Source organism: Entelurus aequoreus, linkage group LG28 (genome assembly GCF_033978785.1).
Source record: "Entelurus aequoreus isolate RoL-2023_Sb linkage group LG28, RoL_Eaeq_v1.1, whole genome shotgun sequence".
Taxonomy (NCBI): domain Eukaryota; kingdom Metazoa; phylum Chordata; class Actinopteri; order Syngnathiformes; family Syngnathidae; genus Entelurus; species Entelurus aequoreus.
Window position 1 is genome coordinate 35,422,187 of NC_084758.1, and position 18,921 is coordinate 35,441,107.

General features: G+C 41.3%; 1 protein-coding gene across 2 annotated transcripts in view; it reads left to right on the forward strand.

The window, feature by feature from the left end:
• The window catches only part of LOC133644952 (transforming growth factor-beta-induced protein ig-h3-like), a 41,351-nt gene extending 23,763 nt beyond the window's left edge, over positions 1-17,588 (forward strand). The window contains exons 6-17 of one of the 2 annotated variants that reach the window (XM_062039717.1): positions 3,514-3,660; positions 3,729-3,870; positions 3,942-4,154; positions 7,713-7,850; positions 7,916-8,058; positions 9,989-10,125; positions 10,188-10,318; positions 14,510-14,634; positions 14,718-14,820; positions 14,885-14,925; positions 16,990-17,017; positions 17,077-17,588. In XM_062039717.1, the coding sequence (XP_061895701.1) occupies positions 3,514-3,660; positions 3,729-3,870; positions 3,942-4,154; positions 7,713-7,850; positions 7,916-8,058; positions 9,989-10,125; positions 10,188-10,318; positions 14,510-14,634; positions 14,718-14,820; positions 14,885-14,925; positions 16,990-17,017; positions 17,077-17,144 (1,416 nt within the window). In that variant the 3' untranslated portion in view covers positions 17,145-17,588. The remainder of the gene's footprint in view (positions 1-3,513; positions 3,661-3,728; positions 3,871-3,941; positions 4,155-7,712; positions 7,851-7,915; positions 8,059-9,988; positions 10,126-10,187; positions 10,319-14,509; positions 14,635-14,717; positions 14,821-14,884; positions 14,926-16,989; positions 17,018-17,076) is intronic. The other variant, XM_062039718.1, reaches the window with a different exon arrangement.
• Positions 17,589-18,921: the final 1,333 nt, after the last annotated feature.

Sequence of the window (18,921 nt, forward strand, 5' to 3'; positions counted from 1 at the left end):
ACTGGATGTGTACGTGGTAGGTCGCTCTCCCGAGTTAGTGTCACTGGATGCGCACATTGGTAGGTCGCTCTCCCTAGTTAGTGTCACTGGATGTGCACGTTCGTAGGTCGCTCTCCCGAGTTAGTGTCACTGGATGTGTACGTTGGTAGGTCTCTCTCCCGAGTTAGTGTCACTGGATGTGCACGTTGGTAGGTCGCTCTCCCTAGTTAGTGTCACTGGATGTGCACGTTGGTAGGTCGCTCTCCTAGTTAGTGTCACTGGATGTGTACGTTGGTAGGTCGCTCTCCCGAGTTAGTGTCACTGGATGTGCACGTTGGTAGGTCGCTCTCCCTAGTTAGTGTCACTGGATGTGCACGTTGGTAGGTCGCTCTCCCGAGTTAGTGTCACTGGATGTGTACGTTGGTAGGTCGCTCTCCCGAGTTAGTGTCACTGGATGCGCACGTTGGTAGGTCTCTCTCCCTAGTTAGTGTCACTGGATGTGCACGTTGGTAGGTCGCTCTCCCTAGTTAGTGTCACTGGATGTGCACGTTGGTAGGTCGCTCCCCCGAGTTAGTGTCACTGGATGTGCACGTTGGTAGGTCGCTCTCCCTAGTTAGTGTCACTGGATGTGCACGTTGGTAGGTCGCTCTCCCGAGTTAGTGTCACTGGATGTGCACGTTGGTAGGTCGCTCCCCCGAGTTAGTGTCACTGGATGTGCACGTTGGTAGGTCGCTCTCCCTAGTTAGTGTCACTGGATGTGCACGTTGGTAGGTCGCTCTCCCGAGTTAGTGTCACTGGAGGTGCATGTTGGTAGGTCGCTCTCCCCAGTTAGTGTCACTGGAGGTGCATGTTGGTAGGTCGCTCTCCCTAGTTAGTGTCACTGGATGTGCACGTTGGTAGGTCGCTCTCCCGAGTTAGTGTCACTGGATGTGCACGTTGGTAGGTCGCTCCCCCGAGTTAGTGTCACTGGATGTGCATGTTGGTAGGTCGCTCTCCCGAGTTAGTGTCACTGGATGTGTACGTTGGTAGGTCGCTCTCCCGAGTTAGTGTCACTGGATGTGCACGTTGGTAGGTCGCTCTCCCTAGTTAGTGTCACTGGATGTGCACGTTGGTAGGTCGCTCTCCCGAGTTAGTGTCACTGGATGTGCACGTTGGTAGGTCGCTCTCCCGAGTTAGTGTCACTGGATGTGCACGTTCGTAGGTCGCTCTCCCGAGTTAGTGTCACTGGATGTGCACGTTGGTAGGTCGCTCTCCCTAGTTAGTGTCACTGGATGTGCACGTTGGTAGGTCGCTCTCCCTAGTTAGTGTCACTGGATGTGCACGTTGGTAGGTCGCTCTCCCTAGTTAGTGTCACTGGATGTGCACGTTGGTAGGTCGCTCTCCCTAGTTAGTGTCACTGGATGTGCACGTTGGTAGGTCGCTCTCCCCGAGTTAGTGTCACTGGATGTGCACGTTGGTAGGTCGCTCTCCCTAGTTAGTGTCACTGGATGTGCACGTTGGTAGGTCGCTCTCCCGAGTTAGTGTCACTGGATGTGCACGTTGGTAGGTCGCTCCCCCGAGTTAGTGTCACTGGATGTGCACGTTGGTAGGTCGCTCTCCCTAGTTAGTGTCACTGGATGTGCACGTTGGTAGGTCGCTCTCCCGAGTTAGTGTCACTGGAGGTGCATGTTGGTAGGTCGCTCTCCCTAGTTAGTGTCACTGGATGTGCACGTTGGTAGGTCGCTCTCCCTAGTTAGTGTCACTGGATGTGCACGTTCGTAGGTCGCTCTCCCGAGTTAGTGTCACTGGATGTGCACGTTGGTAGGTCGCTCCCCCGAGTTAGTGTCACTGGATGTGCACGTTGGTAGGTCGCTCTCCCTAGTTAGTGTCACTGGATGTGCACGTTGGTAGGTCGCTCTCCCGAGTTAGTGTCACTGGAGGTGCATGTTGGTAGGTCGCTCTCCCTAGTTAGTGTCACTGGATGTGCACGTTGGTAGGTCGCTCTCCCTAGTTAGTGTCACTGGATGTGCACGTTGGTAGGTCGCTCTCCCTAGTTAGTGTCACTGGATGTGTACGTTGGTAGGTCGCTCTCCCGAGTTAGTGTCACTGGATGCGCACGTTGGTAGGTCGCTCTCCCTAGTTAGTGTCACTGGATGTGCACGTTGGTAGGTCGCTCCCCCGAGTTAGTGTCACTGGATGTGTACGTTGGTAGGTCGCTCTCCCGAGTTAGTGTCACTGGATGCGCACGTTGGTAGGTCTCTCTCCCTAGTTAGTGTCACTGGATGTGCACGTTGGTAGGTCGCTCTCCCTAGTTAGTGTCACTGGATGTGCACGTTGGTAGGTCGCTCCCCGAGTTAGTGTCACTGGATGTGCACGTTGGTAGGTCGCTCTCCCTAGTTAGTGTCACTGGATGTGCACGTTGGTAGGTCGCTCTCCCGAGTTAGTGTCACTGGATGTGCACGTTGGTAGGTCGCTCCCCCGAGTTAGTGTCACTGGATGTGCACGTTGGTAGGTCGCTCTCCCTAGTGAGTGTCACTGGATGTGCACGTTGGTAGGTCGCTCTCCCTAGTTAGTGTCACTGGATGTGCACGTTGGTAGGTCGCTCTCCCTAGTTAGTGTCACTGGATGTGTACGTTGGTAGGTCGCTCTCCCGAGTTAGTGTCACTGGATGTGCACGTTGGTAGGTCGCTCTCCCTAGTTAGTGTCACTGGATGTGCACGTTGGTAGGTCGCTCTCCCGAGTTAGTGTCACTGGAGGTGCATGTTGGTAGGTCGCTCTCCCTAGTTAGTGTCACTGGAGGTGCATGTTGGTAGGTCGCTCTCCCTAGTTAGTGTCACTGGATGTGTACGTTGGTAGGTCGCTCTCCCGAGTTAGTGTCACTGGATGTGCACGTTGGTAGGTCGCTCCCCCGAGTTAGTGTCACTGGATGTGCACGTTGGTAGGTCGCTCTCCCGAGTTAGTGTCACTGGATGTGTACGTTGGTAGGTCGCTCTCCCGAGTTAGTGTCACTGGATGTGCACGTTGGTAGGTCGCTCTCCCTAGTTAGTGTCACTGGATGTGCACGTTGGTAGGTCGCTCTCCCGAGTTAGTGTCACTGGATGTGCACGTTGGTAGGTCGCTCTCCCGAGTTAGTGTCACTGGATGTGCACGTTCGTAGGTCGCTCTCCCGAGTTAGTGTCACTGGATGTGCACGTTGGTAGGTCGCTCTCCCTAGTTAGTGTCACTGGATGTGTACGTTGGTAGGTCGCTCTCCCGAGTTAGTGTCACTGGATGCGCACATTGGTAGGTCGCTCTCCCTAGTTAGTGTCACTGGATGTGCACGTTGGTAGGTCGCTCCCCCGAGTTAGTGTCACTGGATGTGTACGTTGGTAGGTCGCTCTCCCGAGTTAGTGTCACTGGATGTGCACGTTGGTAGGTCGCTCTCCCTAGTTAGTGTCACTGGATGTGCACGTTGGTAGGTCGCTCTCCCTAGTTAGTGTCACTGGATGTGCACGTTGGTAGGTCGCTCCCCCTAGGTAGAACATTGTTGACAAGCAAAGAACTGTCCATGTTCAGATTGTGACGGTGAACTGCGCCCGGCTGATCAAAGCCGACCAGCACGCCACCAACGGGATCGTGCACGTGGTGGACCGTGTGATCACAGCCATTACCAACAACGTGCACGTTCTCATCGACGTGGACGACGACCTGGAGACCCTGCGTGTAAGTCCACCACTCAAAGGTTTCAGTGATAGAAACTGCTCTTTGCTGACTTCCTGTGCGGCTTCAAGACGGCCATTGCGGCCGCCGGTCTCACCAGTATTTTGGAGAGCGAGGGTCAGTACACCATCTTTGCTCCTACCAACGAGGCCTTCGAGAAAATTCCTCCAGAAACCTTAAACAGGATCTTGGGGGACCCCGTGTCTCTTCGAGGTAAGCAGCAGGAAACATGGCCTCGTTGGAACGGTTCTCTCATGGTTGTGGTTCTGGTTCCAACCTTTTAGACCTGCTCAACTACCACATCCTGAAGAACATGCGCTGTGCGGAGTCCATCGTGTCGGGGACGCCCATGGAGACGCTGCAGGGCACGGTTCTGGAAGTGGGATGTGACGGAAAGGATATAACTCTGAACGGGAAGGCCATCATCACCAAGAAGGACCAGCTGGGAACCAACGGGGTCATCCATTACATCAACCAACTGCTCATCCCGGACTCAGGTACCACCAGAACCATCACTTGGTTTTGACAAACACCCGGGTCAAAAGAGGAACTTAGAAAAGGCTGAAATCCTGAGTATCGCAGCACCATAGACATGATATCCACACAATGAAGTTCTAGAATAACAATCCTGAGTATCGCAGCACCATAGACATGATATCCACACAATGAAGTTCTAGAATAACAATCATGAGTATCGCAGCACCATGGACATGATATCCACACAATAAAGTTCTAGAATAACAATCATGAGTATCGCAGCACCATGGACATGATATCCACACAATGAAGTTCTAGAATAACAATCGTGAGTATCACAGCACCATGGACATGATATCCACACAATGAAGTTCTAGAATAACAATCCTGAGTATCGCAGCACCATAGACATGATATCCACACAATGAAGTTCTAGAATAACAATCCTGAGTATCGCAGCACCATAAACATGATATCCACACAATGAAGTTCTAGAATAACAATCCTGAGTATCGCAGCACCATGGACATGATATCCACACAATGAAGTTCTAGAATAACAATCATGAGTATCGCAGCACCATGGACATGATATCCACACAATGAAGTTCTAGAATAACAATCATGAGTATCGCAGCACCATAGACATGATATCCACACAATGAAGTTCTAGAATAACAATCATGAGTATCACAGCACCATAGACATGATATCCACACAATGAAGTTCTAGAATAACAATCATGAGTATCGCAGCACCATAGACATGATATCCACACAATGAAGTTCTAGAATAACAATCATGAGTATCACAGCACCATAGACATGATATCCACACAATGAAGTTCTAGAATAACAATCCTGAGTATCGCAGCACCATAGACATGATATCCACACAATGAAGTTCTAGAATAACAATCCTGAGTATCGCAGCACCATAGACATGATATCCACACAATGAAGTTCTAGAATAACAATCATGAGTATCTCAGCACCATGGACATGATATCCACACAATGAAGTTCTACAATAACAATCCTGAGTATCGCAGCACCATAGACATGATATCCACACAATGAAGTTCTAGAATAACAATCCTGAGTATCGCAGCACCATAGACATGATATCCACACAATGAAGTTCTAGAATAACAATCCTGAGTATCGCAGCACCATAGACATGATATCCACACAATGAAGTTCTAGAATAACAATCCTGAGTATCGCAGCACCATAGACATGATATCCACACAATGAAGTTCTAGAATAACAATCCTGAGTATCGCAGCACCATAGACATGATATCCACACAATGAAGTTCTAGAATAACAATCCTGAGTATCGCAGCACCATGGACATGATATCCACACAATGAAGTTCTAGAATAACAATCATGAGTATCGCAGCACCATAGACATGATATCCACACAATGAAGTTCTAGAATAACAATCATGAGTATCGCAGCACCATAGACATGATATCCACACAATGAAGTTCTAGAATAACAATCATGAGTATCACAGCACCATAGACATGATATCCACACAATGAAGTTCTAGAATAACAATCCTGAGTATCACAGCACCATGGACATGATATCCACACAATGAAGTTCTAGAATAACAATCCTGAGTATCACAGCACTGTTTTTTGGGGGGGATATGAATAATTGTTTTTTGGTCACAAATATTATGTTGAAGAGGTTCATTTAGATATGTTTATAAATGGTTGATTTCTATAGGCTAGTTAGTTAGTTGATTTATATAGGCTAGTTAGTTAGTTGATTTATATAGGCTAGTTAGTTAGTTGATTTCTATAGGCTAGTTAGTTAGTTGATTTATACAGGCTAGTTAGTTAGTTGATTTATATAGGCTAGTTAGTTAGTTGATTTCTATAGGCTAGTTAGTTAGTTGATTTATACAGGCTAGTTAGTTAGTTGATTCCTATAGGCTAGTTAGTTAGTTGATTTCTATAGGCTAGTAAGGTCAAGTTTTGTACCTGACAAGTTTCGGCTACTTTGCTTCTGCATCAGAGGTGTCACGTGATGTTAGCGTGATGTCATCTGTGACGTGTTATATGGATTGTTCCATTCCACATCCCACCCGAAGTGGTGGGATGGCGGTGTCCCCTGGCGTGCGCCGGGGGTAGAGCGGAGCGCCCCCTGTCGTCTGGATGTCTACCAAACGGCCGGGGGCGGCCCTGCAGGACTGTGTCCCAGGTGTGGGATAGTTGGTAGGCTCCCTCGTCCCTGTTGACAGTCTTTGGGGCCCACTTCCTGGTTTCAACCACCTCTTTGAAAAGACACTCTCTTTCAAAGACTGAAGGATTTTTATTATTATTAATATTATTATTATTATTATTATGTGAATGTTCCAAACATTCACACAATATGCTTTTCTACACCAAAATTCATCTATTTATTATTAATATTATTATTATTATTATTATTATGTGAATGTTCCAAATCATTCACACAATAATAATAATAATAATAATTCACACAATATGCTTTTCTACACCAAAATTCATCTATTTATTATTATTATTATTATTGTGTGAATGTTCCAAATCATTCACACAATAATAATAATAATAATAATTCACACAATATGCTTTTCTACACCAAAATTCATCTATTTATTATTAATATTATTATTATTATTATTATTGTGTGAACGTTCCAAACATTCACACAATATGCTTTTCTACACCAAAATTCATCTATTTATTATTAAAATTATTATTATTATTATTATTATTATTATGTGAATGTTCCAAATCATTCACACAATAATAATAATAATAATAATTCACACAATATGCTTTTCTACACCAAAATTCATCTATTTATTATTATTATTATTGTGTGAATGTTCCAAATCATTCACACAATAATAATAATAATAATAATAATAATAATAATAATAATAATAAATAGATGAATTTTGGTGTAGTAAAGCATATTAAGTGAATGTTTGGAACATTCACATAATAATAATAATATTAATAATAATAAATAGATGCATTTTGGTGTAGAAAAGCATACTGTGTGAATGTTTAGAACATTCACACAATAATAATAATAATAATATTAATATATATATAATATAACATCACGTGACACCTCTGATGAAGGCTGCAGAAGCAAAGTAGCCGAAACTTGTCAGGTACAAAACTTGACCTTACTAGCCTATAGAAATCAAATACAATTTTTTTTTTTCCGGATAGAATTAATTTTTGCGGTTACAAATCTTATTTTTGGTTACGATGCAAACTCAATCTTGTGGGCGGGGCCTCATGTTGGAGGCCTTTTATTTGCTCTATCACCCTCGTCTTCGGTATTTTACGTCCAGGTGTGGAAGTAGCACGTAGCCACGCCCATATGGTCACGCCAAAGGCTTCTGGCATGTTGTTCAGAGGAGGCCCCGCCCACAAGATTGAAATTGAGTCTGAACTGGAAAAAAGATGTAGTTTTTGTTTTGTTGCAAAATATGAGGGACGCTTCCATGAAAAAACTCTTATTTTGCTGAGAAGTTGACTGAATCCAACTTGAAAAAAACAAGAACTCTTTGTCGTGCAGCAAAAACTCTGCTGGAGCTAACAGAAAGCTCCAATGTTGCTACGGCGACCAGAATGTTTGTGGAGGCGGGTCTGAGCCCACAACTGAAGGGCTCCCAACCTTTGACCGTGCTGGCACCTGTGGACCAGGCCTTCACAGGTAACGTCGGCACGAGCCCGGTCTTGGCCATGGCTTGTCAGGTGACTTGTGTGTGTGACTGACAGCAGGTGGGAGCAGCATGGCCGACATCAGCAAGGTGATGAGCAACCACGTCGTGAAGGGGCAGCTGTCCTCCAAGTCCTTGTATCACAATCAGGAGCTGCAGACGCTGGGAGATGTTACACTTCGAGTCTTTGTCTACAGAAATGTGAGAACTTGGAAACAAAGCCCAATTTAGCAGCACTTCCTGTTTCTTATTGTGTGAATATTCACACAATATGCTTTTCTGCACCAAAATTCATCTATTTATTATTATTATTATTATTATTATTGTGTTAATGTTCCAAAACATTCACACCATATGCTTTTCTACACCAAAATGCATCTATTTATTGTTATTATTATTGTGTGAATGTTCCAAATATTCACACATATGCTTTTCTACACTAAAATTCTTCTATTTATTTTTATTATTATTATTATTATTGTGTGAATTTTCCAAACATTCACACAATATGCTTTTCTACACCAAAATGCATCTATTTATTATTATTATTATTATTATTATTATTGTGTGAATGTTCCAAATATTCACACATATGCTTTTCTACACTAAAATTTTTCTATTTATTTGTATTATTATTATTGTGTGAATTTTCCAAACATTCACACAATATGCTTTTCTACACTAAAATTAATCTATTTATTATTATTATTATTATTGTGTGAATGTTCCAAAATATTCACACAATATGCTTTTCTACACCAAAATGCATCTATTTATTATTATTATTGTGTGAATGTTCCAAATATTCACACATATGCTTTTCTACACCAAAATTAATCTATTTATTATTATTATTATTATTGTGTGAATGTTCCAAACATTCACACAATATGCTTTTCTACACTAAAATTAATCTATTTATTATTATTATTATTATTGTGTGAATGTTCCAAAATATTCACACATATGCTTTTCTACACCAAAATTAATCTATTTATTATTATTATTATTATTGTGTGAATGTTCCAAATATTCACACATATGCTTTTCTACACCAAAATTAATCTATTTATTATTATTATTATTGTGTGAATGTTCCAAAACATTCACACAATATGCTTTTTTACACCAAAATGCATCTATTTATTATTATTATTATCATTGTGTGAATGTTCCAAAACATTCACACAATATGCTTTTCTACACCAAAATGCATCTATTTATTATTATTATTATCATTGTGTGAATGTTCCAAATATTCACACATATGCTTTTCTACACCAAAATTCTTCTATTTATTTTTATTATTGTTATTATTATTGTGTGAATTTTCCAAACATTCACACAATATGCTTTTCTACACCAAAATTCTTCTATTTATTTTTATTATTATTATTATTATTGTGTGAATTTTCCAAACATTCACACAATATGCTTTTCTACACCAAAATTCTTCTATTTATTTTTATTATTATTATTGTGTGAATTTTCCAAACATTCACACAATATGCTTTTCTACACCAAAATTCTTCTATTTATTTTTATTATTATTATTATTATTGTGTGAATTTTCCAAACATTCACACAATATGCTTTTCTACACCAAAATTCATCTATTTATTATTATTATTATTATTATTATCATTATTGTGTGAATGTTCCAAAACATTCACACAATATGCTTTTCTACACCAAAATTCATCTATTTATTATTATTATTATTATTATTATCATTATTGTGTGAATGTTCCAAAACATTCACACAATATGCTTTTCTACACCAAAATGCATCTATTTATTATTATTATTATTATTATTGTGTGAATGTTCCAAATATTCACACATATGCTTTTCTACACTAAAATTATTCCATTTATATTATTATTACTATTATTATTATTATTATTATTATTGTGTGAATGTTCCAAACATTCACTCAATATGCTTTCCTACACCAAAATTCATGTATTTATTATTATTACAATAGGTAAAAATAAGAATATAACAAGAGAACCTAGGCAGTAGTGACCATGTTATGACAATTCCAAGTATTCATGCATTCATGCTACATTCTGTCAGCATTTCACTTCAACATTGGAGTGTTCCCACTCACCTAGTTGTTGATCTGTAGAACTTGTGCATCGAGAATGCCTGCCTGGCCGCCCACGACAGGACGGGGCGCTACGGGACCATGTTGACCGTGGACAAAGTGGTGACTCCGCCCATGGGAACTGTCATGGACGTCTTGAAGGCGGACGAGCGCTTCAGGTGAGCATTAAACACTTTGCTGCACGACCAGCGAAGGGACGTCCACAACTGCTGTCTTTCAGCGTTCTGGTGGGAGCCATCCAGACGGCCGGAATGACGGAGCTACTCAACCAGCCCGGAGCGTTGACCTTCTTCGCCCCCACCAACAACGCCTTCGACGCCCTGCCGCAGACAGAAGTCAGCCAGATGATGCGTGAGTTGGAATGTGGAGCCTCCACTAAACACAAAGTCCATCTTCAGCCAGGACTCCATGAAAGTATTTTCACTTTGAAACAAATCAGGTTCTCTTGCTCATTTTACACTCCATGCACACCACACTCTTTTTGGCTAGATCGGTGCTGCCATTTGCTGCCTGCTGTTAGCATTCTGATATTAGCATGCTAGCTTTCTTGCAAATTTTACAGACCTGGACAAAATACGAGGGCCACATGATAAGATTTTCAATCCGGCCCGCAAGACCTTCTACATCATTATTTTATTTGTGCAGCCCTTTGAGACACTCATGATTTAGGGCAGGGGTGTCAAAGTCAAATGGACGGAGGGCCAAATAAAAAATTTAGCTACAAGCCGAGGGCCGGACTGTTCGAATGTTCATTGAAAAATTTTTAAATGACGCATATAGTCTAGTGAACCTAATTGAACCTACTGAAAACCTAACAAATATATTCCAATATGATCAGATAAATAAAGCAATATTTTCTTATGGCTCTGTCAGTAATCTTTAATTTTCAACAGACACAAAAGACAAATTTCCTTTATATAAAAATCCCCATAACATGAACATTAAATGAAAGAAACCGGTATTCAAGGCACCATCAGTAGCCTATATTTTCTATTTTAGCAAAAGTGGGCTAAATTTACTTCAAAGAAAAAAACAATAATAGCAATTTTCTATCATCCACTCAACTGAAATATTTTTAAAATATAATTAAATTGAAATACAATAAAATAAAGTGCAAAAATCTATAAATCAAAAACAACACTTTGTTTAAGGAGAAGTAACATGCAGTGAAAACAAATATTAAACTTTAACTTTTAAACTTGAATTGAGTAAAAACTCTAAATATGTGATTGCACAGTAATGTTCACATTAAACCCCCCTCCTCCCTCCGTGGGAGGGAGGCGAGTTGGGTGCCCGAAACCCCCCGCTGGTTTCGGCCCGCCCCTTGGCGCGCGTGGCACGGCGGGCTCCGCGACCCGACGGCTGGCCCTCGTGGCTTGACGGCGGGCGCGTCCCAACGGGCCGCGCGTAGGGGTCAAACGCAGAAGTCTCAGGGCCTCGTGGTGAGGGGGTGGCCTGCGGGTTTCGGCCCGCTTGACCCCCCCGCTCCGCTTGGCGCGCGCGGCACATGACGGGTTCCGCCACCGACACTCGGGCTGCAGCCCGACGGTGGTGCGGGCCCGGCGGTGACGCGCGGTTTGGGGAAACAAAGCAGAAGTCTCAGGGCCTCGGGGCCGGGTTTCGGCCCGCCCCCTTGGCGCGCGTGGCACGGCGGGCTCCGCGACTGACGGCCGGGCTGCAGCCCTTCGGCCGGCAGGCGCGTCCCGGCGGGCCGCTCGCCCCCTTTCGGAACCTTGGACCGGCATCCGCTTGGTGCGTGTAAAAGATCTGCGGTCTGCGGGCCGGTTCTAATAATAAATCAAGATCATCCCAAGGGCCGTAAAAAACCTTCTCGCGGGCCGGATATGGCCCGCGGGCCTTGACTCTGACATATGTGATTTAGGGCTATATAAGTAAACATTGATTGATTGATTGATTGATTTAACATGGAAAGTGTATTTGCCATTATGATGTGCAGTCATGTTTTTAAATGACTAAGTCTTGAACTGTACAAAGTAGTTGAAACCTGCACTTTTATAGGCGTCATTACGCTAATCTCGGTCACAGCAGCTCAGACCAGGAACAAAGCAGAGTGGGCGGGGCTTGTTTTTAGCCCCAAACACATGTGTCAGGAACACATGTGGAAGCAGATTTGTACATGATAATACATCATATTGTTGGTGTCTATTACACTTTGCATTCATATTTTGCTGTTTTTTACATTTGTGTTGTGTTTTGCTTGGTCTGAGAACTTTCATATGTTGTTAATATTCAGTCTTTTATTGTTCATAGTTAATATTGTAAATCCCACATTCTTTATTTTCATGTACATTTTGGGTGTCCCATTCAGTCAAAAACTGTAAAATTCCATTCCGTTTTTTTTTTTGTCATTACTTTTTTAGAACTCTATGGGACATTGTGACTTTTGGTATTAGTGTTCCTGGAAAAAAGGGACAACACACATACTGTACATCTAAATGTGTATATATCATTTATACACACATACTGTACATCTAAATGTGTATATATCATTTATACACACATACTGTACATCTAAATGTGTATATATCATTTATACACACATACTGTACATCTAAATGTGTATATATCATTTATACACACATAATAACTACATGTGTTGGTGATGATATATAATAACTACACGTGTTGGTGATGATATATAATAACTACACGTGTTGGTGATGATATATAATAACTACATGTGTTGGTGATGATATATAATAACTACATGTGTTGGTGATGATATATAATAACTACATGTGTTGGTGATGATATATAATAACTACATGTGTTGGTGATGATATATAATAACTACATGTGTTGCATTAAAAAGCATGACGTTAGATTTGTTGATACCTGCAGAAAAGTATTTGTTTTCCACCTGTTGTTGCAAGGAAGGCTAAAATATTGATAACCAATCCATAAAATCACAGTCAGGGATAAAAATTAGCCCCGTTGCAACTTTTCTGCAGCATTTAAGTGTGATGGAGGGTGTGCCGTTACACCCCTAATATGTAGTAATATGAATACTCATATTACTACATATTAGGGGTGTAACGGTACGTGTATTTGTATTGAACCATTTCGGTACGGGGGTTTCGGTTCGGTTCGGAGGTGTACCGAACGAGTTTCCCACACGAACATATTAAGTAGCCGCCTCCGCTTCCTTCTGCCTCTGTTTCTGTCAGTCCTCTACACAGCACCCAGCATTGTCCCACCCACACAACCATCTGATTGCTTACAAACAGAGCGGTTACAGCCAATCAGCAGTGTGTATTCAGAGCGCATGTAGTCAGTGCTTAGCGTTTAGCAGGTAATCATCAGGCTGCGGACTCTCCCCAATTTATAATAAACACCTCCCAGTCAACTACTAGTAACATCACGATGAGCCCGTTGATCTTCTAGAAATATAAAAAGGCAGCTCAGATCGCTCGCAGTCCTGGCTTGAGGTGAAGGCTAATTCGCTTTTAGCGTAACGTTGCGGTGTGTGTGTGTGTTACGGACAGCAAAGCCCTGTCTGTCTGTTATTTCACTTGACCTTTTTCTGTGTTGATTGAGCTGTGTTGAAGCAGCAAAAAAGGACATTATGTTAAATGAAGAGTTTCTGTCTCTGATAGTTGATATAATAATGTAAGTGCATCATAAAGCCTACATGAACTCCATGGTGTTCAGGGATGAATAGTCTCTCCTATTGCTATTGTACTATTTTTCCAGCTATAGTTACATGAATCATTAGTAATGCAGCAGCCTAGTTTTGAATGGCAGGGTCCCTGCTATCACATGTTGATACAAATAGAACATTTACATAATACATCAACTGCAGGCTTCCCAAATTCTGTAATAAATGAAGCATGATGAGTTGACTTGAAACTGTTTAATGTTGCACTTTTTATATGTAGAAAAAAAGTTTTGTCATTTTATTTAATGTGAGCAACAACTTTAATGTTGATTAACGTGGGCAGAATTATTATAGTGTTCCCAATGTTAAAAGGATAAAGCCATTGTTTACACATTTGGTAAATAACTAACCAAAACATTTATATTTTGTTGTTTTCTTACTGTACCGAAAATGAACCGAACCGTGACCTCTAAACCGAGGTACGTACCGAACTGGAGTTTTTATGTAGCGTTACACCCCTACTACATTTTGCCATCATTGTTGCCCATGACAAGAAAGTCCACCTCAGTTGTGTGGATTGTGCTCAACAAAATGTGTTGACTCTTCTTGTTTAAGTTAGCAAGGTGTCTCCTTCTTTGGCTGTGACCTTCTTGAAGTGTTGGAAAAAATGTCCCTCCAGGAAGAAGAATATTTACTGACGTATAAACAAGTGACATGTCATCACCAGGAGGAAGAATGTTTACTGACGTATAAACAAGTGCTGTTGTCATCACCAGGAAGAAGAATATTTACTGACGTATAAACAAGTGCTGTTGTCATCACCAGGAAGAAGAATATTTACTGACGTATAAACAAGTGCTGTTGTCATCACCAGGAAGAAGAATATTTACTGACGTATAAACAAGTGCTGTTGTCATCACCAGGAAACAGCCCTCAGCTGGCGGCCACCCTCAGATACCATCTCGGGGACGGGATGCTCGTCAGCGGCGGGGTGGGGTCTCACACCCGAGTCAAACCTCTGCAGGGTGACATGTTGGAGCTGGGCGTGGTCAGTGGTCACACTTCATCCAGCATTGGTCCTAAACGCCGATACCAAACTCATGCCTCTGCCCCCCCCCCCCCCCCCCCCAGAAAAACTACACGGTCTTTGTCAACCGAGTGGCGGTGGCACACGCCGACCTGATGGCCACCAACGGCGTGGTTCACGGCGTGGACAGCATGGTCAAGCCGCTGCGTGAGTCACGCCTTCACTTCCTGTTTGGACATCAGCAAACGTGAGGTCATGTGTCTGTTTGCAGCTCCCAAGGTGGACCCAGAACAAGCTGACGGGCCGGCCAGGGTGAGACCTTGAACGCAACACCCACCACAAGTCCTTACACCTGAGCTAGTTAAGCCCATTCATCTTTTCCATCAGACATTCTACATCATTTTTTTTAGATCTTTAACATCAAAACTGGAACTGCCATTATGATGTTTTCTAATGACCTCACCTTAGTCTTCAACTATACTAAGTCTTGCAATGATTGGAATCGGCATGATATACTAGTTACTATGGTCATCTAATTAGTTATTATGGTCATCTAATTAGTTATTATGGTCATCTAATTAGTTATTATGGTTATTATGCTGCTTTAACATCTGCTGACTGAAGCCGTGCTTTTGAAGAATCCTCCATCAAGTCTTTTATTGGGCGCCAAACAATCATCCATGCCACACCCACTTCAAGTCCACTATGACTATGGTCATCTAATTAGTTACTGTGGTCATCTGATTAGTTACTATGGTCATCTAATTAGTTACTATGGTCATCAAATTAGTTACTATGGTCATCTATTTAGTTACTATGGTAATGTAATTATTTACTATGGTCATCTGATTCGTTACTATGGTCATGTAATTAGTTACTATGGTCATCTGATTAGTTACTATGGTCATCTAATTAGTTACTATGGTCATCAAATTAGTTATTATGGTCATCAAATTAGTTACTATGGTAATCTATTTAGTTACTATGGTAATGTAATTATTTACTATGGTCATCTGATTCGTTACTATGGTCATCTAATTAGTTACTATGGTCATCTGATTAGTTACTATGGTCATCTAATTAGTTACTATGGTCATCTGATTCGTTACTATGGTCATCTAATTAGTTACTATGGTCATCTGATTAGTTACTATGGTCATCTGATTAGTTACTGTGGTCATATAATTAGTTACTGTGGTCATCTGATTAGTTACTATGGTCATCTGATTAGTTACTATGGTCATCTAATTAGTTAATGTGGTCATCTGATTAGTTACTATGGTCATCTGATTAGTTACTATGGTCATCTGATTAGTTACTTTGGTCATCTAATGAGTTACTATGACCATCTGATTAGTTACTATGGTAATGTAATTAGTTACTATGGTCATCTGATTAGTTACTATGGTCATCTGATTAGTTACTATGGTCATCAAATTAGTTACTATGGTAATATATTTAGTTACTATGGTCATTTAATTAGTTCCTGTGGTCATCTAATTAGTTACTATGGTCATCTGATTAGTTACTATGGTCATCTAATTAGTTGCTATGGGAATGTAATTAGTTACTATGGTCATCTGATTAGTTACTATGGTCATCAATTAGTTACTATGGTCATCTGATTAGTTACTATGGTCATCAGATTAGTTACTATGGTCATCTATTTAGTTACTATGGTCATGAAATGAGTTACTATGGTCATGTAATTAGTTACTATGGTCATGTAATTAGTTACTATGGTCATGTAATTAGTTGCTATGAACAAGATCCATCCCTTGTCCAGGAGTGTGCTTTCAGAGCACTTGCTATGCGTCGAGGTAAGCCCTACCAGATCCAGCCGGTAGGGCACCACCTCCCGCACCACCTCAGGCTCCTTCCCCACCAGCGTAGAGACCTTCCACGTCCCAAAAGTCAGCCTCTGCTGCCCCGAGTTGGTCCGTCTGGAGCCTCCACTTTCACTGCCATCCAATTGGCAGCGCACCCGACCGAGTTCCGGCCACCAGGCGCTCGCTGACAAGCCCTGCCTCCGGGCCTAGCTCGGTCCTCCTCCGGGCCGGGTAACACATCTTCTGCTAGTTTGGTCCATGGGGGGTATCCTCGTTTAGTAGCAATGCAAAAAAGGAGGTATTCAAAAATGCGCACCATCAGCGGTAATACATTGTAGCTGCACTGAAGGAGTGCTTCTAAAATGCCCATAAAAAGTGGTAGATGTCCCCTGCATGATAACATGAATGTGCACTAAATCCTCATTTAAGTAAGGCGCTCTGAGTTGTACACAGTCTTAGTAAATCACAGGCTCACCATGTTATAGATTGGTGTTTGGATCTTAGTAGAGCGGTGAATATTTAACTCCATGTTTTGTCTTCTGCGCAGCAATCAGACGTGGGAAGCTTCAGGAATGGTGAGTTGTCCCCCGATTGTCGTTTGTGGCCTCACTCCTGACCATTCTTCTCCACGCAGACGCCCTTTTCCTCAAGGTGGTGCAGAGTGGCTCCAGCAGGACCATGAGCAGCAGGCCAGATGTTTAACTTTCCCTCAAGGTGGTGCAGTGCAGAGTGTCTCCAGCAGGCCAGATGTTGATCTGTTGCCTGGCTTTAAAGGTCACGTCTTTGTTTACTTTCCCTGGAAGCATCTGCTCGGTTTCTTGGCAGACAATTTGACACTGAGCAGAGACACCTGCCCAAAGAATAAAACGTAGCTTCTAAAGGCCAACTAAAGCGGCCGAGGACTTAAACAAACAAGAAAGTTCAATGTAAGCACATTCTTTACTTGTAGCAACGTTGCTAACTGCTCGCCAACATGCTACAGCATGCGCTTTGCTACTTCTCTTATTTTGTCAACTGTTGATGAAAAAGCAATCTGGGACATGTCGGGAAAACTGTCCACCACATTTCTTGTCTTCTGTTCTTGTGGCCGTCGGGTTAGCCCTCAAAGTGTGTTTTTTTTTGGGGTCAAAATAAAGCCGGAGTGAACAAAAAGTGAGTGTGGTATAAACGTGATGACGATGACCGTTTCCAACGCCATGTTTCCATCACGTGCTATGGGGCGGGTCACCATACTCGCCAACCCTCACCAATTTTCCGGGAGGCTCCCGAATTTCAGTGCCTCTCCTGAAAATCTCCCGGGACAACCATTCTCCCGAATTTCTCCCGATTTCCAGCCGGACAACTATATTGGGGGCGTGCCTTAAAGGCCTACTGAAAGCCACTACTAGCGACCTGATAGTTTATATATCAATGATGACATCTTAACATTGCAACACATGCCAATAACTTATAAAGTGACATTTTACATTTCCCACTAAACTTCCGCTTGAAAACATCTATGTATGATGACGTATGTGCGTGACGTCAATGGTTGAACCGGAAGTATTTGGACACATTGTATATAATGTATTGTATATATATATATATTTATATTATATATATATTATACTATATTATAAATTATATATATTATATATATATATATATATAATATATATATATATAATCATATATCATATATATACATATACATATCATATATCATAATATATATAATATATATATATAATATAATATAATCTATATATATATATATAATCATATATCATATATATATATATATATACATATAATATATATATATATAATATAATATATATATATATATCATAATATATATAATATATATAATATAATATATATATAATATAATAATATAATATTATATATATAAATATATATTATATATATTATGATATATATTATATTATATATACATATAATATAATATATATATATAATATATATATATATAATATATATATATATATCATAATATATATTTATATATATAATATATATATATTATATATATTATATTATATATATATATATTATATTGTATATATATATATATATATGTATATATATATATATATATATATATATATATATATATATAATGTATACAAACAGCTCTGTTTTCATCGCAAAATTCCACAGTATTCTGGACATCTGTGTTGGTTCCTCAAGAAAAGAGCGGAGTCAAGCAAGGTTGCGTCCTTGCTCCTACCCTTTTCGGCATCTTCTTTGCCCTGCTCATCAATCATGCTTTTGGGACTGCAACAGAAGGGGTATATCTACGTACCAGATCTGACGGCCGACTTTTCAACCTAGCCCGTCTTAAAGCAAGGACCAAAGTCCGTGAGACAATCATTCGGGACATGCTCTTTGCTGATGATGCCGCCATCGTTTCACACACTGAACAAGAACTCCAGTGCCTTATGGACAGATTCTCCCAGGCCTGCAAAGACTTCGG